At 44.3% G+C, this 22950-nt stretch overlaps 1 protein-coding gene across 1 annotated transcript; it reads left to right on the plus strand.

The window, feature by feature from the left end:
• The first annotated feature begins 16758 nt into the window (after positions 1–16758).
• LOC123446797 (ABC transporter A family member 2-like) lies at positions 16759–22950 on the plus strand. The gene is made up of 16 exons (XM_045123344.1): positions 16759–17163; positions 18581–18812; positions 19032–19201; positions 19329–19514; positions 19691–19786; positions 19874–20074; positions 20161–20317; positions 20409–20635; positions 20717–20834; positions 20925–21001; positions 21083–21172; positions 21260–21403; positions 21487–21801; positions 21892–21972; positions 22048–22224; positions 22400–22950. Exons 1-16 carry the CDS (start codon positions 16795–16797, stop codon positions 22652–22654), a joined length of 2895 nt encoding a protein of 964 aa, XP_044979279.1. The 5' UTR covers positions 16759–16794; the 3' UTR covers positions 22655–22950.

Below are 22950 nucleotides of genomic sequence, written 5' to 3' on the forward strand. Positions count from 1 at the left end.
ACTGCGAAACAATTTCCACATTGTCTTAACTGCGTACCAAAACTCGTAACTCAGATATTCATTTCTATGATCATATAGTAGACAGTTCATCCTCTTATTGCGACGAACTTCACTCCGAAAATGAATTGAACTTTTCAATATTTTAGACTTGTGATTCATTAAGTAAATACTCTTGTATCTACTCAAATCGTCATTGAAGTAAGAACATAATGATATCCACTGCGTGCCTCAGCACCCATTGGACTGCATACATCAAAATGCATCACTTCCAACAAGTTACTTTCTTGTTTCATCTCAATGAAAACAAGGCTTTGCTCATGTGGTATAATTTGCATGTCACTAGTGATTCAAAATCAAGTGAGTATAAAGATCCATCAGCATGGAGCCTCTTCATGCAATTTATACCAACATGACTCAAGTGGCAGTGCCACAAGTAAGTGGTACTATCATCATTACCTCGTATCTTTTGGCACCAATATCATGAACATGTGTAACACTACGATCGAGATTCACTAAACCATTGAAGGTGATTATTCAAGCAAATAGAGAAACCATTATTCTCTTTAAATGAATAATCGTATTCCAATAAACACGATCCAATCATGTTCATGCTTAACGCATGCACCAAATAACAATTATTTAGGTTTAACACCAATCCCGATGGTAGAGGGAGCGTGCGACGTTTGATCATATCAACCTTGGAAACACTTCCAACACGTATCGTCACCTCGCCTTTAGCTAGTCTCTGTTTACGCCGTAGCTTTCATTTCATGTTACTAATCACTTAGCAACCGAACCGGTATCCAATACCCTCACGCTACTAGGAGTACTAGTAAAGTACACATCAACATCATGTATATCAAATATACTTCTTTCGACTTTTGCCAGCCTTCTTATCTACCAAGTATCTAGAGTTGCTCCGCCTCAGTGACTGTTCCCCTCATTACAGAAGCACTTAGTCTCGGGTTTGGGTTTAATCTTGGGTCTCTTCATTAGTGCAGCAACTGTTTTGCCGTTTCATGAAGTATCCCTTCTAGCCCTTGCCTTTCTTGAAACTTAGTCGTTTTACTAACCATCAACTATTGATGCTCCTTCTTGATTTCTACTCTCGCAGTGTCAAACATCGCGAATCGCTCAAGGATCATTGTATCTATCCTTGATATGTTATAGTTCATCATGAAGCTCTCACAGCTTGGTGGCAGTGACTTTGGAGAACCATCACTATCTCATCTGGAAGATTAACTCCCACTTGATTCAAGCGATTGTCGTACTCAGAGAATCTGAGCACATGCTCAACGATTGAGCTTTTATCCTTTACTTTGTGGACAAAGAATCTTGTCGGAGGTCTCGTACCTCTTAACAAGGGCACAAGCATGAAATCACAATTTCATCTCTTTAGAACATCACTTATGTTCCGTGATGTTTCAAAAACGTCTTTGGCGCCTTGCTTCTAAGCCATTAAGTATTTTGCACTGAACTATCGTGTAGTCATCAGAAACGTGTATGTCGGATGTTCACAACATCCACAGACGACGCTCGAGGTGCAGCACACCGAGTGGTGCATTAAGGACATAAGTCTTCTGCCCAGCAACGAGGAGAATCCTCTGCAAAGTTTGCTACTATCAACTTTCAACTAAATTTTCTCTAGGAACATACAAAAACAGTAGAGCTATAGCGCAAGCTACATCGTAATTCGCAAAGACCATTAGACTATGTTCATGACAATTAGTTCAATTAATCATATTACTTAAGAACTCCCACTCAAAAAGTACATCTCTCTAGTCATTTGAGTGGTACATGATCCAAATCCACTATCTCAAGTCTGATCATCACGTGAGTCGAGAATAGTTTCAGTGGTAAGCATCTCTATGCTAATCATATCAACTATACGATTCATGCTCGACCTTTCGGTCTCATGTGTTCCGAGGCCATGTCTGCACATGTTAGGCTCGTCAAGCTTAACCCGAGTGTTCCGCGTGTGCAACTGTTTTGCACCCGTTGTACGTGAACGTTGAGTCTATCACACCCGATCATCACGTGGTGTCTCGAAACGACGAACTGTAGCAACGGTGCACAGTCGGGGAGAACACAATTTAGTCTTCAAATTTTAGTGAGAGATCACCTCATAATGCTACCGTCGTTCTAAGCAAAATAAGGTGCATAAAAGGATTAACATCACATGCAATTCATAAGTGACATGATATGGCCATCATCACGTGCTTCTTGATCTCCATCACCAAAGCACCTGCACGATCTTCTTGTCACCGGCGCCACACCATGATCATCCATCAACGTGTTGCCATCGGGGTTGTTGTGCTACTTATGCTATTACTACTAAAGCTACATCCTAGCAAAATAGTAAACGCATCTGCAAGCACAAACGTTAGTATAAAGACAACCCTATGGCTCCTGCCGGTTGCCGTACCATCGACATGCAAGTCGATATTTCTATTACAACATGATCATCTCATACATCCAATATATCACATCACATCGTTGGCCATATCACATCACAATCATACCCTGCAAAAACAAGTTAGACGTCCTCTAATTTTGTTGTTGCATGTTTTACGTGGTGACCAAGGGTATCTAGTAGGATCGCATCTTACTTACGCAAACACCACAACGGAGATATATGAGTTGCTATTTAACCTCATCCAAGGACCTCCTCGGTCAAATCCGATTCAACTAAAGTTGGAGAAACCGTCACTTGCTACTCATCTTTGAGCAAAGGGGGTTACTTGTAACGATGAAACCAGTCTCTCGTAAGCGTACGAGTAATGTCGGTCCAAGCCGCTTCAATCCAACAATATCGCGGAATCAAGAAAAGACTAAGGAGGGCAGCAAAGCGCACATTGAGTCTATCACACCCGATCATCACGTGGTGTCTCGAAACGACGAACTGTAGCAACGGTGCACAGTCGGGGAGAACACAATTTCGTCTTGAAATTTTAGTGAGAGATCACCTCATAATGCTACCGTCGTTCTAAGCAAAATAAGGTGCATAAAAGGATTAACATCACATGCAATTCATAAGTGACATGATATGGCCATCATCATGTGCTCCTTGATCTCCATCACCAAAGCACATGCATGATCTTCTTGTCACCGGCGCCACACCATGATCTCCATCAACGTGTCGCCATCGGGGTTGTCATGCTACTCATGCTATTACTACTAAAGCTACATCCTAGCAAAATAGTAAACGCATCTGCAAGCACAAACGTTAGTTTAAATACAACCCTATGGCTCCTGCCGGTTGCCGTACCATCGACGTGAAAGTCGATATTATCTATTACAACATGATCATCTCATACATCCAATATATCACATCACATCGTTGGCCATATCACATCACAAGCATACCCTGCAAAAACAAGTTAGACGTCCTCTAATTTTGTTGTTGCATGTTTTACGTGGTGACCATGGGTATCTAGTAGGATCGCATCTTACTTACGAAAACACCACAACGGAGATAAATGACTTGCTATTTAACCTTATACAAGGACCTCCTCGGTCAAATCCGATTCAACTAAAGTTGGAGAAACTGACACTTGCCAGTCATCTTTGAGCAATGGGGTTACTCGTAGCGATGAAACCAATCTCTCGTAAGCGTACGAGTAATGTCGGTCCAAGCCGCTTCAATCCAACAATACCGCGAAATCAAGAAAAGACTAAGGAGGGCAGCAAAGCGCACATCACCGCCCACAAAAACTTTTGTGTTCTACTCGAGAAGACATCTACGCATGAACCTAGCTCATGATGCCACTGTTGGGGAACGTCGCATGGGAAACAAAAAATTTCCTACACGCACGAAGACCTATCATGGTGATGTCCATCTATGAGAGGGGATTTCCGATCTACGTACCCTTGTAGATCGCACAGCAGAAGCGTTAAGAAACGCGATTGATGTAGTGGAACGTCCTCACGTCCCTCGATCCGCCCCGCGAACCGTCCCACGAACCGTCCCGTGATCCGTCCCACGATCCGCTCCGATCTAGTGCCGAACGGACGGCACCTCCGCGTTCCGCACACGTACAGCTCGATGATGATCTCGGCCTTCTTGATCCAGCAAGAGAGACAGAGAGGTAGATGAGTTCTCTGGCAGCGTGACGGCGCTCCGGAGGTTGGTGGTGATCTAATCTCAACAAGGCTTCGCCCGAGCTCCGCAGAAACGCGATCTAGAGGTAAAACCGTGGAGGTATGTGGTCGGGCTGCCGTGGCAAAGTTGTCTCAAATCAGCCCTAATACCTCAGTATATATAGGAGGGAGGGAGGGGAGGAGGCAGCCTCTAACCCTCAAGGTTTGGCCAAAATTTGAGGTGGACGAGTCCTACTCCAATCCTACTTGGAGTAGGATTCCACCTTCCCACTTGGAAACTCTTTCCACCTTGTGTTTTCCCTACTCAAACCTTATGGGCCTTAGTGGGAACTTATTCCAGCCCACTAGGGGATGGTTTATCTCTTCCCATAGCCCATGAGACCCCTTGGGGCGTGACACCCCTCTCGATGGTCCCCGTCACCCCTCCCGGCACTCCCGGTACACTACCGATGAGCCCGAAACTTTTCCGGTAATGCCCGGAAACTTTCCGGTAACCAAATGAGGTCATCCCATATATCAATCTTCGTCTCTGGACCATTCCGGAAACCCTTGTGATGTCCGTGATCCCATCCGAGACTCCGAACAACATTCGGTAACCAACCATATAACTCAAATACGCATAAAACATCGTCGAACCTTAAGTGTGCAGACCCTGCGGGTTCGAGAACTATGTAGACATGACCCGAGGGGCTCCTCGGTCAATATCCAATAGCGGGACCTGGATGCCCATATTGGATCCTACATATTCCGAAGATCTTTATCGGTTGAACCTCAGTGCCAAGGATTCATATAATCACGTATGTCATTCCCTTTGTCCTTCCGTATGTTACTTGCCTGAGATTCGATCGTCAGTATCCGCATACCTATTTCAATCTCGTTTACCGGCAAGTCTCTTTACTCGTTCCGTAATACAAGATCCCACAACTTACACTAAGTCACATTGCTTGCAAGGCTTGTGTGTGATATTGTATTACCGAGTGGGCCCCGAGATACCTCTCCGTCACACGGAGTGACAAATCCCAGTCTCGATCCATACTAACTCAACGAACACCTTCGGAGATACCTGTAGAGCATCTTTGTAGTCACCCAGTTAAGTTGCGATGTTTGATACACACAAAGCATTCCTCCGGTGTCAGTGAGTTATATGATCTCATGGTCATAGGAACAAATACTTGACACGCAGAAAACAGTAGCAACAAAATGACACGATCAACATGCTACGTCTATTAGTTTGGGTCTAGTCCATCACATGATTCTCCTAATGATGTGATCCCGTTATCAAGTGACAACACTTGCCTATGGTCAGGAAACCTTGACCATCTTTGATCAACGAGCTAGTCAACTAGAGGCTTACTAGGGACAGTGTTTTGTCTATGTATCTACACATGCACCGTGTTTCCAATCAATACAATTATAGCATGGATAATAAACGATTATCATGAACAAAGAAATATAACAATAACTAATTTATTATTGCCTCTAGGGCATATTTCCAACATAGGCATCACGTCCAAAACAAGTAGACCGATACTTTCTGCATCTACTACTATTACTCCACACGTCAACCACTATCCAGCATGCATCTAGTGTATTAAGTTCAAAAGAATAGAGTAACGCCTTAAGCAAGATGACATGATGTAGATGGACAATCTCAAATCTATGATGAAAGCCCATCTTGTTACCCTTGATGGCAACAACACAATGCGTGCGTTGCTGCCTCTTCTGTCACTGGAAAAGGTCACCGCACGATATGAACCCAAAACGAAGCACTTCTCCCACTGCAAGAATCATAGATCTAGTTGGCCAAACAAAACCCAAGACTCGGAGAGACTTACAAGGATATCAAATCATGCATATAAGAAATCAGCAAAGACTCAAATATAATTCATAGATAATCTGATCACAAATCCACAATTCATCGGATCTCGACAAACACACCGCCAAAGAGGATTACATCGGATAGGTCTCCATGAAGATCATGGAGAACTTTGTATTGAAGATCCAAGAGAGATAAGAAGCCATCTAGCTACTAACTACGGACCCGTAGGTCTGAAGTGGACTACTCATGAGTCATTGGAGAGGCGATGATGTTGATGTAGAAGCCCTCCAACTCCAAAGTCCCCTCCGGCAGGGCACCGGGAAGGGTCTCTAGATGAGATCTCGCGGAAACGGAAGCTTGCGGCGGCGGAAAAGTGTTTTCCTGGATGCACTGATTTTTTCTGGATTTTTAGGGAATTTATAGGCCAAAGAGCTAGGGCAGGGGAGCGCCAGGGAGGCCACAAGGCTGGTTGCCGCAGGCCCCCCTGGCCGCGGCAACAGGGCTTGTGGGCTCCCCGTGGGCCCCCTGCCTTGGCCCTCAAGTCCTCCGATCTTCTTCCGTTCTGGAAAATTTTTTGTTTCCCATGCGACGTTCCCCAACAGTGGCATCATGAGCTAGGTTCATGCGTAGATGTCTTCTCGAGTAGAACACAAAAGGTTTTGTGGGCGGTGATGTGCGCTTTGCTGCCCTCCTTAGTCTTTTCTTGATTCCGCGGTATTGTTGGATTGAAGCGGCTTGGACCGACATTACTCGTACGCTTACGAGAGACTGGTTTCATCGTTACAAGTAACCCCCTTTGCTCAAAGATGACTAGCAAGTGACGGTTTCTCCAACTTTAGTTGAATCGGATTTGACCGAGGAGGTCCTTGGATGAGGTTAAATAGCAACTCATATATCTCCGTTATGGTGTTTGCGTAAGTAAGATGCGATCCTACTAGATACCCTTGGTCACCACGTAAAACATGCAACAACAAAATTAGAGGACGTCTAACTTGTTTTTGCAGGGTATGATTGTGATGTGATATGGCCAACGATGTGATGTGATATATTGGATGTATGAGATGATCATGTTGTAATAGAAATATCGACTTGCATGTCGATGGTACGGCAACCGGCAGGAGCCATAGGGTTGTCTTTATACTAACGTTTGTGCTTGCAGATGCGTTTACTATTTTGCTAGGATGTAGCTTTAGTAGTAATAGCATAAGTAGCACAACAACCCCGATGGCAACACGTTGATGGATGATCATGGTGTGGCGCCGGTGACAAGAAGATCGTGCAGGTGCTTTGGTGATGGAGATCAAGAAGCACGTGATGATGGCCATATCATGTCACTTATGAATTGCATGTGATGTTAATCCTTTTATGCACCTTATTTTGCTTAGAACGACGGTAGCATTATGAGGTGATCTCTCACTAAAATTTGAAGACTAAATTGTGTTCTCCCCGACTGTGCACCGTTGCTACAGTTCGTCGTTTCGAGACACCACGTGATGATCGGGTGTGATAGACTCAACGTTCACGTACAACGGGTGCAAAACAGTTGCACACGCGGAACACTCGGGTTAAGCTTGACGAGCCTAACATGTGCAGACATGGCCTCGGAACACATGAGACCGAAAGGTCGAGCATGAATCGTATAGTTGATATGATTAGCATAGAGATGCTTACCACTGAAACTATTCTCGACTCACGTGATGATCAGACTTGAGATAGTGGATTTGGATCATGTACCACTCAAATGACTAGAGAGATGTACTTTTTGAGTGGGAGTTTAGCATATAATTTGATTAAGTTGAACTCTAATTATCTTGAACATAGTCTAAGTCCACTTTGAATATATTTGTGTTGTAGATCATGGCTCACACGAGTGTCATCCTGAATTTTAATACGTTCCTAGAGAAAGCTAAGTTGAAAGATGATGGAAGCAACTTTGTAGACTGGGCTCGTAATCTTAAGCTAATCTTACAAGCTGGGAAGAAGGATTATGTCCTTAATGCTGCGCTAGGAGATGAACCACCCGCTACGGCTGATCAGGATGTTAAGAACGCTTGGTTAGCACGTAAGGAGGACTACTCAATAGTTCAATGTGCAGTCTTGTATGGCTTAGAACCGGGACTTCAACGTCGCTTTGAGCGTCATGGAGCATTTGAGATGTTCCAGGAGTTGGAGTTTATCTTTCAGAAGAACGCCCGGATCGAGAGGTATGAGACCTCCGATAAATTCTATGCTTGCAAGATGGAGGAAAACTCGTCTGTCAGTGAACATGTGCTCAAAATGTCTGGGTACTCAAACCATCTAGCTGAACTGGGGATTGAACTCCCGCAAGAAGCTATCACTGACAGAATCCTTCAATCACTGCCGCCAAGCTATAAAGGCTTTGTGTTGAACTACAACATGCAAGGGATGAACAAGTCTCCCGGCGAGTTGTTTGCGATGCTAAAAGTCGCAGAGTCTGAACTCCGTAAAGAGCATCAAGTGTTGATGGTGAGCAAGACCACTAGTTTCAAGAGAAACGGCAAAGGCAAGAAGGGCAATTCGAAGAAGAGCGGCAAGCCTGTTGCCAATCCACCGAAGAAACCCAAGGCTGAACCTAAGCCTGAAACAGAGTGCTTCTATTGCAAGGGTATGGGTCACTGGAAGCGCAATTGCCCCAAGTATCTGGCAGATAAGAAGGCGGGCAAAGAAAAATCAGGTATATTTGATATACATGTTATTGATGTGTACTTAACCGGCTCTCGTAGTAGTGCCTGGGTATTCGATACCGGTTCTGTTGCTCACATTTGCAACTCGAAACAGGAACTGCGGAATAGACGAAGGCTGGCGAAAGACGAAGTGACGATGCGCGTAGGAAATGGTTCCAAGGTTGATGCAATCGCCGTCGGCACAGTGTCACTTCAGCTACCATCGGGATTAGTGATGAACTCAAATCATTGTTATTTAGTGCCTGCGTTGAGCATGAACATTATATCTGGATCTTGTTTATTGCGAGACGGTTACTCTTTTAAGTCTGAGAATAATGGTTGTTCTATTTCTATGAGTAACATCTTTTATGGTCATGCACCGAATGTGAGAGGATTGTTCATATTGAATCTTGATAGCGATACGCATATACATAACATTGAGACCAAAAGAGTTAGAGTAAACAATGATAGCGCCATATTTTTGTGGCACTGCCGCTTGGGTCATATTGGTGTAAAGCGCATGAAGAAACTCCATGCTGATGGACTTTTGGAGTCACTTGACTTTGATTCACTTGACACGTGCGAACCATGCCTCATGGGCAAGATGGCTAAGACTCCGTTCTCCGGAACAATGGAGCGTGCAAGTGACTTGTTGGAAATCATACATACCGATGTGTGTGGTCCAATGAGCGTGGAGGCACGCGGCGGATATCGTTATTTTCTCACCTTCACTGACGATTTAAGTAGATATGGTTATGTCTACTTGATGAAGCACAAGTCTGAAACATTTGAAAAGTTCAAGCAATTTCAGAGTGAAGTGGAAAATCATCGTAACAAGAAGATCAAGTTCCTACGGTCTGATCGTGGGGGTGAATATCTGAGTTTCGAGTTTGGTGCTCACTTAAGACAATGTGGAATTGTTTCGCAGTTAACACCGCCTGGAACACCACAGCGTAATGGTGTGTCCGAACGTCGTAATCGTACTTTGTTAGAGATGGTGCGATCTATGATGTCTCTTACTGATTTGCCGTTATCATTTTGGGGTTATGCATTAGAAACAGCTGCATTCACTTTAAATAGGGCACCATCAAAATCCGTTGAGACGACACCATACGAACTGTGATATGGCAAAAGGCCAAAGTTGTCGTTTCTTAAAGTTTGGGGATGTGATGCTTATGTCAAAAAGCTTCAGCCTGAAAAGCTGGAACCCAAAGCGGAAAAATGCGTCTTCATAGGTTACCCAAAAGAGACAGTTGGGTACACCTTCTATCTCAAATCCGAGGGCAAAGTGTTTGTTGCTAAGAACGGAACTTTTCTCGAGAGGGAGTTTCTCTCGAGAGAATCGAGTGGGAGGAAGATAGAACTTGACGAGGTTGTCGAACCTCTCATCCCTCTGGATGGTGGCGCAGGGCAAGGGGAAACCTCTGTCATTGCGACGCCGGTTGAGGAGGAAGTTAATGATGATGATCATGAAACTCCAGTTCAAGTTTCTGTTGAACCACGCAGGTCGACGAGATCACGCGCTGCTCCAGAGTGGTACGGTAATCCCGTCTTATCCATCATGTTGTTAGACAACAATGAACCTGCGAATTATGAAGAAGCAATGGTGGGCCCAGATTCCAACAAATGGCTAGAAGCCATGAAATCCGAGATAAGATCCATGTATGAGAACGAAGTGTGGACTTTGGAGATACTGCCTGAGGGCCGCAAGGCTATTCAGAACAAATGGATCTTTAAGAAGAAGACGGACGCTGACGGTAATGTGACCGTTTATAAAGCTCGACTTGTGGCAAAGGGTTTTTCACAAGTTCCAGGAATTGACTACGATGAGACTTTCTCTCCCGTGGCAATGCTTAAGTCCGTCAGAATCATGTTAGCAATAGCTGCATTTTTCGATTATGAAATCTGGCAGATGGATGTCAAAATGGCGTTCCTTAACGGTTTTCTTAAGGAAGAGTTGTATATGATGCAACCCGAAGGTTTTGTCGATCCTAAAAATGCTAACAAGGTGTGCAAGCTCCAGCGATCCATTTATGGACTGGTGCAAGCATCTCGGAGTTGGAACAAACGCTTTGATGAGGTGATCAAAGCATTTGGGTTTATACAAGTGGTTGGAGAATCTTGTATTTACAAGAAAGTGAGTGGGAGCTCTGTGGCGTTTCTAATATTATATGTGGATGACATATTACTGATTGGAAACAACGTAGAGCTTTTGGAGAGCATAAAAGGTTACTTGAATAAAAGTTTCTCTATGAAGGACCTAGGAGAAGCTGCTTACATTCTAGGCATTAAGATCTATAGGGATAGATCAAAACGCCTGATAGGACTTTCACAAAGCACATACCTTGATAAAGTTTTGAAGAGGTTCAAAATGGAATAGTCCAAGAAAGGGTTCTTGCCAGTTTTACAAGGTACGAGATTGAGTAAGACTCAGTGCCCAGCAACTGATGAAGATAGAGAGCATATGCGCTCCGTCCCCTATGCTTCAGCCATAGGTTCTATCATGTATGCAATGCTGTGCACTAGACCGGATGTTAGCCTGGACATAAGTATGGCAGGTAGGTTCCAGAGTAATCCAGGAGTGGATCACTGGACAGCGGTCAAGAATATCCTGAAGTACCTGAAAAGTACTAAGGAGATGTTTCTCGTGTATGGAGGTGACGAAGAGCTCGCCGTAAAAGGTTACGTCGATGCAAGCTTTGACACAGATCCGGACGACTCTAAGTCGCAGACCGGATACGTATTTATTCTTAATGGGGGTGCGGTAAGCTGGTGCAGTTCCAAGCAAAGCGTCGTAGCAGATTCTACATGTGAAGCAGAGTACATGGCTGCCTCGGAGGCAGCTAAGGAGGGTGTCTGGATGAAGCAGTTCATGACGGATCTTGGAGTGGTGCCAAGTGCACTGGATCCAATAACCTTGTTCTGTGACAACACTGGTGCCATTGCCTTAGCAAAGGAACCAAGGTTTCACAAGAAGACCAGACACATCAAACGACGCTTCAACCTCATCCGCGACTACGTCGAGGAGGAGGACGTAAATATATGCAAGGTGCACACGGATCTGAATGTAGCAGACCCGCTGACTAAACCTCTTCCACGGCCAAAACATGATCGACACCAGAACTGTATGGGTGTTAGATTTATTACAATGTAATTCACATGGTGATGTGAGGGCAAGATTATTGACTCTAGTGCAAGTGGGAGACTGTTGGAATTATGCCCTAGAGGCAATAATAAATGTATAGTTATTATTATAATTCCTGTATCAAGATAATAGTTTATTATCCATGCTATAATTGTATTGAATGAAGACTCATTTACATGTGTGGATACATAGACAAAACACCGTCCCTAGCATGCCTCTAGTTGGCTAGCCAGTTGATCAATGATAGTCAGTGTCTTCTGACTATGAACAAGGTGTTGTTGCTTGATAACTGGATCACATCATTGGGAGAATCACGTGATGGACTAGACCCAAACTAATAGACGTAGCATGTTGATCGTGTCATTTTGTTGCTACTGTTTTCTGCGTGTCAAGTATTTATTCCTATGACCATGAGATCATATAACTCACTGACACCGGAGGAATGCTTTGTGTGTATCAAACGTCGCAACGTAACTGGGTGACTATAAAGATGCTCTACAGGTATTTCCGAAGGTGTTAGTTGAGTTAGTATGGATCAAGACTGGGATTTGTCACTCCGTATGACGGAGAGGTATCTCGGGGCCCACTCGGTAATACAACATCACACACAAGCCTTGCAAGCAATGTAACTTATTGTAAGTTGTGGGATCTTGTATTACGGAACGAGTAAAGAGACTTGCCGGTAAACGAGATTGAAATAGGTATGCGGATACTGACGATCGAATCTCGGGCAAGTAACATACCGAAGGACAAAGGGAATGACATACGGGATTATACGAATCCTTGGCACTGAGGTTCAAACGATAAGATCTTCGTAGAATATGTAGGATCCAATATGGGCATCCAGGTCCCGCTATTGGATATTGACCGAGGAGTCTCTCGGGTCATGTCTACATAGTTCTCGAACCCGCAGGGTCTGCACACTTAAGGTTCGACGTTGTTTTATGCGTATTTGAGTTCTATGGTTGGTTACCGAATGTCGTTCGGAGTCCCGGATGAGATCACGGACGTCACGAGGGTTTCCGGAATGGTCCGGAAACAAAAATTGATATATAGGATGACCTCATTTGATTACCGGAAGGTTTTCGGAGTTAACGGGAATGTACCGGGAATGACGAATGGGTTCCGGGAGTTCACCGAGGGGGGGGGGGGCAACCCACCCCGGGGAAGCCCATAGGCATTGGGGGAGCCACACCAGCCCTTAGTGGGCTGGTGGGACAGCCCACAAGTGCCCAATGCGCCAAGAGAAGAAAAATCAAGAGGAAAGGAAAAAAAAGGAAGGAGGTGGGAAGGGAGGGGGACTCCTCCCACCAAACCAAGTCCAACTCGGTTTGGGGGGGGAGTCCTCCCCCCTTTGGCTCGGCCGACTCCTTGGGAGTCCTTGGACCCCAAGGCAAGGCCCCCCCTCCCTCCTCCTATATATATGGAGCAATTAGGGCTGATATGAGACGACTTTCTCACGGCTGCCCGACCACATACCTCCACGGTTTTTCCTCTAGATCGCGTTTCTGCGGAGCTCGGGCGGAGCCCTGCTGAGACAAGGTCATCACCAACCTCCGGAGCGCCGTCACGCTGCCGGAGAACTCTTCTACCTCTCCGTCTCTCTTGCTGGATCAAGAAGGCCGAGATCATCGTCGAGCTGTACGTGTGCTGAACGCGGAGGTGCCGTCCGTTCGGTACTAGATCGTGGGACTGATCGCGGGATTGTTCGCGGGGCGGATCGAGGGACGTGAGGACGTTCCACTACATCAACCGCGTTCTCTAACGCTTCTGCTGTACGATCTACAAGGGTACGTAGATCACTCATCCCCTCTCATAGATGGACATCACCATGATAGGTCTTCGTGCGCGTAGGAAATTTTTTGTTTCCCATGCGACGTTCCCCAACAAGACGGTCTCTAGCAAATATTCTTTTTGACAATTACTTTTGTTTATATAGATGTATATTGGTAGTGATCTTGAAAGGTATAAATATGTAATATTCTCTGTGTTCCAAAAGACAATGCATATAGATATATTTTCTAAAAGTAAAAAACATTGCAAACTTTGATCAAGTTAGTAATTATCTATATCTACAGTACGAAACATATGTAATATGAATATATGTATCATGATCTATCCAATAATATGTGTTTTGTATTCTAGATGTAGATATATTTCTCTATAAGCATAATCAAAGTATGAAAGGGTTACATTTAAAAATTTTATTTACACACGCCTTGGTAGAATAGTATGTACTCCCTTCATGTCAAAATAACTTGAGTTGTAGGATTGTCCTAAGCCACACTTCATTTAGTTTGGTCAAGTCAATATAAAAATATGTCAACATATGTGAAACCAATTTTATTCATTATTTGAAATGAATTTTATTATCATATATGTTTGATATCCTAGATCTTTACGGACTTTTCTATAGGCTTGGTCAGACAGTAAAAAGTTTGACTTACAAAAATCGTTGAACTTATTTCTTTTTGCGAAATAACTCTTATATTACTCAATCATGAGTGATTACACTGTCGTGAGGCAATACATAAGACTTCATCTAGAGCCGAGCCGAGCCAAACCATGGTTCGACCCTGCCTTCTACCAAAACTAGCCATAGCATGACTAACACAATTGTGTGAACGACGGATATGAGTAATAGAAGAGACACGTTTCCCCATACTTTGCTTAATCTCTCCAATCAGAAAAGCATGTCTTGAAAAGTTGTGCCCCGCATCCTTTGCCATTGCAACAGCCTCAAGACAATCAAACTCCACATCTATAGGTAGAGAGCTCCATTGCAGCGCCAACCTGAGACCCTCCCGGATAGCCACGATCTCAGACTCAAGCACGTCATCGTAATCATAAACAAATCTGCAAGCGTTGAAGATAAAGTTGCCATCATGATCCCGCAAGACCATGCTAGTTCCAGCACTCCCATTCAATACAGATCCATCAGTGTTTAACTTCAATCTTCCATCGCTTGGGGGAATCCAAAGGCTACAGCTGTCTATCGGTACATCACCGATATCTCTCAGTAATGGAAAGCAATGGACAGGAACCATCTTGCCTTTGACGTAATCAACGTCTGGATCAACTCTCAAGTTTGCCAAGGAATCATAATAGCTCGCAAGGAACCAAACTGATGCATCAACTGGAGGAGCCGTCTTTGAATGCACAACTTCATTTCTCACATGCCAAATCCTCCATAGGAGCATAAGTAACCGAACACGCTGTTGTTCATCGGCTTCACACACCACATGGATAAACCAGTCGTCATGTCGTTTTATATCAGTAAGTCTAGGCAGCTCCCAGACCCGCGTCATCGCTTTCCACAGCTGTTGCGCCTTATCACATGCACACAAGACATGAAACGAGCCCTCCACTTCTCTACCATAGATAGGGCAAGTGTCCCGTTCCTCTGAAGTTCTCCGCTTCTTGTTCTTCCAGGTCGCCAGGGAATTCGTCGCTACTCGCCGGGCAAACGACAGAACCTTTGGCGGAGCTGGACAAGACCAAATAAGCTTCCACATGTCCCTGCTACTATCTTGGGTAGAACTCGACGAAGGAATAGATGTTCCAAGCATTTCATTTGCAGCAAGCCAGTAAGCACTCTTAACCGAGAAGTTTCCACTCCGTTATGGCGCCCATGATAGGAAGTCTTCCCCTAACTGGGGCGAAGGTCTTATCTTGCGAATTTGTGCCACATCAACCGGCAAGAAGAACTGGCATAGCCTCTGCATATCCCAATTACCATTGTAATCAAGCAGTTCGGACACCCATTTGAGACGACACCGACCTCTACTTGAAAGCAATGAATTAGTGTTTCCTCGCATCAGCCACTCATCTCGCCATATTCTCACATTTTGCCCGTTTGCTATGCGCCACACAAGCCCTTTCTTCAAAAGTTCAAGACCATGACAGACCCTTGCCAAGACTGAGAGGGGTTACTTGAAAATACCGTGTCCTCGAACCGTCCGTTTGGATAATATTTAGCCTTAAGTAACCTTGTACAAAGACTGTCAGGATGAATTAGCAGACGCCAAGTTTGCCTTGCAAGCAACGCTTGGTTGAAAATTCTAAAGTCCCTAAACCCAAGCCCTCCTTGTGCTTTTGCTCGCAAAAGTTTCTCCCAAGCAAACCAATGAGTTTTTCGCTTCCTTTTCTCCGAGCCCCAAAAATAATTCCGGGTCATGCGGTTCAAATCATCACACACTCCCAGCAAGATCTTGAACACACTCATAATGAAGGTAGGGGTCGCTTGGGCTAGAGACTTTATCACAGTTTCCTTCCCAGCCTGTGTTGGGTGCCCATCAAAAGCAAACAATCTCTTAGTAACCTTTTATTGCAGATTTCGAAGCTTGCCCTTAGTAAGCGGGCCATCCGGAGTGGGTAAGCCCAAGTACTTCTCCTCAAATCAAGAACTGATCACCCCCAAAACGCCCTTGATTCAGCTACAGTAGCCTCCGGACAAGATTCTCCAACAAGAATAGAGGACTTTACCAAATTCAATAATTGACCAGTGGCTTGCTCATAAGTCTTGAGAATTTGCTTGACAGTATTCGCCTGTTGCCGAGTAGCCTTAAAGAATAAAAGAGTGTCATATGCGAATAGGAGATGTGATATTCCAGGAGCTCGTCGAGTTATCTTCAACGGGGACAAATTAGTTGAATTTGTATCCTTGTTGAACAGAATAGAGAGACCATCAACCACAAACAGAAATCGTTGAACTTATTATTCTGGAAAAAAATGGAGGGAGTATTTATTATCGAAGATACTATCCTTGGATGCCATAGAAATCCCAACTGTGCCCGCCACCTTAACAAATGGTTTATACCCTAAATAAATAAACAAAATTGTCTCAAATACCAATCTACTTACAAGTATATACAGTGGCCGGTGTTAAAAAAAAAAATGAGAAACACGGACAGTCCGGCGCCGCTGCGTCTCTCCTGCAGTTTTCCGGCCGTTTTGAAGCGCCCTCCCCCCCCTAATAAATATCCAAGCCATTCTCTCGGCGACAGGAGGACAAAGGGACTCCTCCGCCTCCAGTCCACCGCCCGATGGAGCTCCTGAGCGGCCCGGCGCTGGCGTGGCGGCAGTACCGCTCCCTGCTCCGCAAGAACGCGGCGCTCGCCTGGCGCCACCGGCGCTCGTCGGCGCTGCAGCTGCTCTCGTCCCTCATCTTCATCTTCCTCATCTTCTGCATCGACCGCGCCGTCCGCTCCCGCTTCTCCTACACCACCGCCTACCAGAACGTGCGCGACCCCAAGGCGCTCGTCGCGCCGCCCATCCCGCCCTGCGAGGACAAGTTCTTCGTCAAGACCCCCTGCTACGACTTCCTCTGGAGCGGCGGCGCCAGCGCCCGCGTCCCGGCGCTCGTCGACGCCATCCGCAGGAACAACCCCGGCCGCCCGATCCCCGCCGAAAAGGTCAGAGATTTGATCCCTCCCGTTTGCTCCCCCCTCCCTCTGTTTTTCTTTTTTAGTCATCAGTTTGACTTTGCGTGCAATTGTTCTTGCGCCGTGCGTTTGGCCAGTTTTCGTGCCGCGGAGCTGGCTGCTCGCACGATTACTGTGACGATTTGGGGGCTTTTTACGTGAGGAAAGGATCGAAATTCTCCGTGCGTTCTTGTCACACAAAGAAAACTGCCTGAATTATTTGGAGGAGGAAGCGATATGATTTTGATTTCAAGCGCTCGGTGACGGTCAGCTCAGACCACAGACCAGACCGAGTTGTTTGGACCCATGTACAGCATTGTGATTTCGCCCCAGCTCTCAAGGTTTTCATCCTTTTATTACTGCTCGGTGCAGATATATGGATTTTAACTTTCTTGTTTGGTGAAAACTTGTTTTACTCAGTTCAAAAAAAAAAAAAACCTTGTTTTACTGCTCGGTACAGATATGTTTTGATTTGCTACGTCAATTTTTACCTTTACATCCTTCAAGCCTTTTTGAGCAGATTCGCTGATCTGACGTTGAACTTAGATCATCATTTAGGTCTGATGTTGACAATGTCGCTGTGTGGTTTGCTTCCATTTGGCTTAGCATACTCCAATGAAAAACGGTGGGCACCCACTTTGGATGGCAGAGTTTGGGGTTTTCCTAAGAAAATGTTGGGAAAAGAAGAGCCTATTTTGTTCCGATTTGGATGCATACGGGTCTACCTGGAACAGCTAATTCAGTTCTGGCTTGTCCTAGATGACTTCCATGTCATTTTCGTGCTACTGTTTAATTTCCTTATCTGAGTACACAATGCGTTTTCTTGGAAACAAAGACGGTGTGAATGTACATTGGAAGTTTGGAACCTAACTGAAAATATGCTTGATAATATTTACGACGAGTTTTGTGGTGTGCAACTGTGCATAGAAGAAACGATGATACCAAAGGAGCGGTGTTACATGGTTTGTTTTTCTAAAAGAAGTTTTATTTTTATTTTTTTGTTTGCAAACCAATATGCACTTTTTTTAATTGCCAACACGACCTCTTGTTAGTTGAATCTAAAGGTTAAATTAACTAATGCATAGAAGTTCCTGCCTTGTTCTCCTTGTGTACTGTGGTCTGAAATAGTATACTTGAATTCAGCTGCTGAAACTTCTCATTTTTTTTCACACAAACTGGAATAAATTAAGGATGGTATTCAGGATAATATAAATTTGAACTTCTAGTTTACTATCACTTGAATAAACTCGGATTTTTTGGTAAACTGCAATATGTAGCATGGGGACTGGTTAAGTTCTTGAGTTTCTTCAGGGTTACTCAAAACAACTTTGCAGGTCACCTTGAATTGTTTATTACTCGATATGCGACAATGCATGTTACCTGAATTGTCTTGTGGTGACTTTCTCAGGTCTTAGGTTTTAGGACTCCGGATGAAGTTGATGCTTGGCTATTTGAAAACCCGATGCGCTGCCCTGGCGCTTTGCATTTTCAAGATATAAATCCCACCCAGATGTCGTATGGTATTCAGACAAACTCCACTCCAGTAGCTCGAAGAGGAACATATGAGGACCCCACCTTCAAGTTCCAGATACCGCTTCAAGTTGCAGCTGAGAGGGAAATGGCAAGGCTGATTATTGGAGGTATTGCTGCTTGCATGGTATTTTAGGGAATGCTATTGTTTCACGCATACTAATTACTTTGTACTACCACAGTTTTCATACCCTTCGATTACATTCCTTCTGATCTACTTCTATCTTTCAGTCGATAATGTATTCTGCATAAATAAGTGTTACTTGTATATGTTTTGCTTCCATTATATAGTAGTACTTGGGAATAACAGTGAATCTCACGACTGACAGATCCAAATTTTAGCTGGACTGTGGGATTCAAGGAATTTGCTCACCCAGCAACTGAAACCTTCTCGACTATTGCCCAAGCAGGGCCAACTTTCTTCCTTGCTATTGCAATGTTTGGATTTGTTTTCCAAATCAGTGCCTTGGTTACAGAGAAAGAACTGAAGCTTCGTCAGGTTCGAGCTATTTCCGTCTCTGCATCTTTGTTTTATGATCTGTGTATCTTTCTTTTCTTTTGTCGAGATTAGATATTTATGTGTTTTCATGTTTGACATGACTATTAAGTTTGGTACCCATTCACAGGCTATGTCTATCATGGGGCTCTACGAATCGGCTTATTGGTTATCATGGCTTACCTGGGAGGCCTTGCTTACATTAATTTCAGCACTTTTCACCGTGCTCTTTGGGATGATGTTTCAGTTTGACTTCTTCCTGAACAATAGCTTCGGAATTTTATTCTTCCTATTCTTCCTCTTCCAACTGAACATGGTAAGCTATATATACTGATCTGTATGCTTGCTTTCCTTGTCTCTATTTGGAGTGTTAAATTTAGATAAATAGCATGCTTCCATGAATGAATTTTGTTTATACATTTTCTGAATCTCTATCAGAATCTGCAAACAACGTGTTTCCCTAAACAGTCTTGTTCATGATAATTTCTGCAGCTTGGTTTTGCTTTCATGATATCCACATTTGTGGCAAAAGCAGCATCAGCTACTACTGTTGGATTTGCAATATTCATCATTGGGTTCTTGACACAGGTAAAGTTTGCTTAATCATCATCATACAGATACAGTATTTCAAGTTGTCATGAGATAAGCAAACCCCTTGGTTATTTGCTTGTGCAGCTTGTTACAACCTTTGGGTTCCCATATTCAAATACCTATGAGGCATACTACCGGACAATATGGTCCTTCTTCCCCCCTAATGTTTTTGCACAAGCCCTCAATATTCTAGGTAAGGCAACAGCAACTCCAGAAGACAAGGGCATTAGCTGGAATCAGCGTACAACGTGCCAATCATTTGAGACGGACTGCGTCATTACAGTAGTATGTACAAAACTTTGGTCATTAGCAGTTATGTACTTCTAGTGCTTGTGCAACTTGAAGCCCTGATTGTTTGCAACATCTGACAGGATGACATCTACATATGGCTCATCTCCACATTTTTCTTGTGGTTTATCCTGGCAATCTACTTCGACAACATAATTCCAAATGTCAATGGTGTTAGAAAGTCAGTGTTGTACTTTCTGACGCCTTCATACTGGACAGGGAAAGGAGGCAAGATGCGAGGTCAGAGTTTATTTAAGTGTGCAGTAGTTCTTCACCATGTTTTTAGCTGTATTATGTAACGTCACTCATTAATCTGATTGATCCATTCCAGAGGGAGGCCTTTGTAGCTGCTTTGGTTCGAGCCATTCAGCTGATGATGCTAGCCCTACTGATGAGGATGTTCTTACTGAGGAAAATCTAGTAAAAGAACAAGCTGCAGGAAATGAGGTAGATCCTGGTGTTGCGGTTCAGATCCGCGGCTTGCGGAAAACCTATCCAGGAAGTTTTAATATGGGTTGCTGCAAGTGCAAAACAACTAAGCCATTCCATTCTGTCAAAGTGAGTTCTCAGTGATCTTCTAGCATAAAAGCAAGCAAGCTTTGCTTCCTATGATATTAACCACCTAATAAATCTCACCAGGGCTTATGGGTGAACCTTGAGAAGGATCAGCTGTTTTGTCTTCTTGGGCCAAATGGAGCTGGTAAAACAACTACAATCAGCTGCCTGACTGGAATCACACCAATTACCGGCGGCGATGGTCAGTGTCATTCCCTGAAGCAATAGCTCGTGATATATTCTTATTAACTATGAATATGCTAGCTAACAAGCTATTTTGAACATTCGACAGCATTGATTTATGGTCATTCTGTTCGAAGCAGTGCGGGTATGGCTAATATTCGCAGAATGATTGGAGTCTGTCCGCAGGTTTGGTCTTTTTAAACATTCACATATCTCATGCAGGTGCTTTTGAATTTTAATGGAAGATAAAACATGTTTGCCTTGCAGTTTGACATCCTATGGGACGCATTGACGGCTAAGGAGCACATGGAATTGTTTGCCAGCATCAAGGGTTTGCCACCATCAACAATCAAGTCGGTATGTTTCTTAAGAACCTATCGGCAAATACTCCCCAACACTCTACACGGTTTGGCATATCGATCTTTCTCTGTTCGTCCAATGCAGGTAGCAGAGCAGTCACTAGCCCAAGTGAAGCTCAGCCAGGCAGCTAATGTTAGAGCAGGTAGCTATAGTGGTGGAATGAAACGGCGGTTGAGTGTTGCGATTGCTCTAATTGGTGACCCAAAATTGGTCTTTCTTGATGAGCCGGTAGAGACCTGTCAAATATTCATCAGTTCACTTGCTACTCATACAATGTCGCATGTTAATCTAACCATGTATATCCTACACAGACAACTGGCATGGATCCAATAACAAGGAGGCATGTCTGGGACATCATCGAAGAGGCAAAGAAGGGAAGAGCTATTGTCTTGACCACCCATTCAATGGAGGAAGCTGACATCTTAAGTGACCGAATCGCTATCATGGCAAAGGGGAAATTGCGGTGTATCGGCACTTCAATAAGGCTGAAGTCGAAATTCGGAACTGGGTATATCGCTAATGTGAATTTCTCTGGAAACGGTCACGCACAGAGCCCTAACATCAACGGTGATACAGAGGCCCCGGTTAATCCTAACATAGAATCTGTCAAATCCTTCTTCAAGGAAGTATGTGTCTCATCCTTAAACTAAGTACCATTCAGAAGGGTTCCTCTTATTATGTGGAAATGTAAACCACAAAAAATGTTGTTGAAACAGAGGCTTGATGTGGACCCGAAAGAGGAAAGCAGGACATTCTTAACGTTTGTCATCCCCCATGAGAAGGAACCACTTCTGACGGTAATACATTGACACCCAAATTATGGTGTACATCATTAACTAATATTTTGACACAATAGCACTTTTTCCCAACAGAGGTTCTTCGGGGAACTCCAAGACAGAGAAAGGGAATTCGGGATATCAGACATTCAGCTTGGTCTCACAACACTTGAAGAAGTCTTCCTGAACATTGCAAAGCAAGCCGAGTTGGAGAGCTCCACCGCCGAAGGGACACTGGTGACTCTAAACCTGTCGTCTGGAGCAACAATTCAGGTTTGCCCTCACTAATCCTAAGAACATAACAGCACCTGTGAACACGAAAGATAACTTCTCTGAGATGCAGATAGCTGACATCCAGCGTCAATAATTTGCATATGTGGAGATCCCTCTAGTCTTTATTTACGCCATTGTGAACATCTCCCTGATTTCACGAACGTTGGGAATGCAGATACCAAAGGGGGCTCGTTTCGTGGGCATCCCTGGAACTGAGACGGAGGAGCATCCAAGAGGAGTCATGGTGGAGGTGTTCTGGGATCAGGACGACAACGGAACGCTTTGCGTCTCTGGCCACTCAGATGAAACCCCTGTGCCGGCAAATGTGGAGCTGACAAGGCCACCCTCGCTTTCGCGTAGGGCGTCGGTCGGCCGTGGAGGCCCCGTAGGTTACGTCATTGACGCAAACCAGGTCCCGACAACAAGATGATGAGCTTGGATGCAGAAGGTCGTTTTTCGTGTGAACTATCTCAGGGGTGATTGTAAGTATAGAAAGGCTGCTGATATACATTATGTTTGTACTAGATCAATGTGTTATCTTGTGTCGTCGGTAATTAAGGGCTTGGTGATAGATATATCATATATGGCTTGATGTTGTTTTGATGTCTTGTGGCAAATGTGATGACACATATTGTTAGGTAGGTTGAAAAGTACAGTATGTTTACAGCGAGTCGATTTGTTGATTCAGGATTGTATCAATGGTTACTTTTCGAGAGTGAAGTGTAA

The sequence above is a fragment of the Hordeum vulgare genome, chromosome 1H (genome assembly GCF_904849725.1).
Source record: "Hordeum vulgare subsp. vulgare chromosome 1H, MorexV3_pseudomolecules_assembly, whole genome shotgun sequence".
Classification (NCBI taxonomy): Eukaryota; Viridiplantae; Streptophyta; class Magnoliopsida; order Poales; family Poaceae; genus Hordeum; species Hordeum vulgare.

Bases quoted from the DNA above. Each gene is read 5' to 3' on its own strand.
- LOC123446797 (XM_045123344.1), top strand. From the start codon at position 16,795: ATGGAGCTCCTGAGCGGCCCGGCGCTGGCGTGGCGGCAGTACCGCTCC. The intron at 20,835-20,924 runs GTCAGTGTCATT...AACATTCGACAG, and splicing joins ACCAATTACCGGCGGCGATG to CATTGATTTATGGTCATTCT. The intron at 21,002-21,082 runs GTTTGGTCTTTT...TTTGCCTTGCAG, and splicing joins TGATTGGAGTCTGTCCGCAG to TTTGACATCCTATGGGACGC.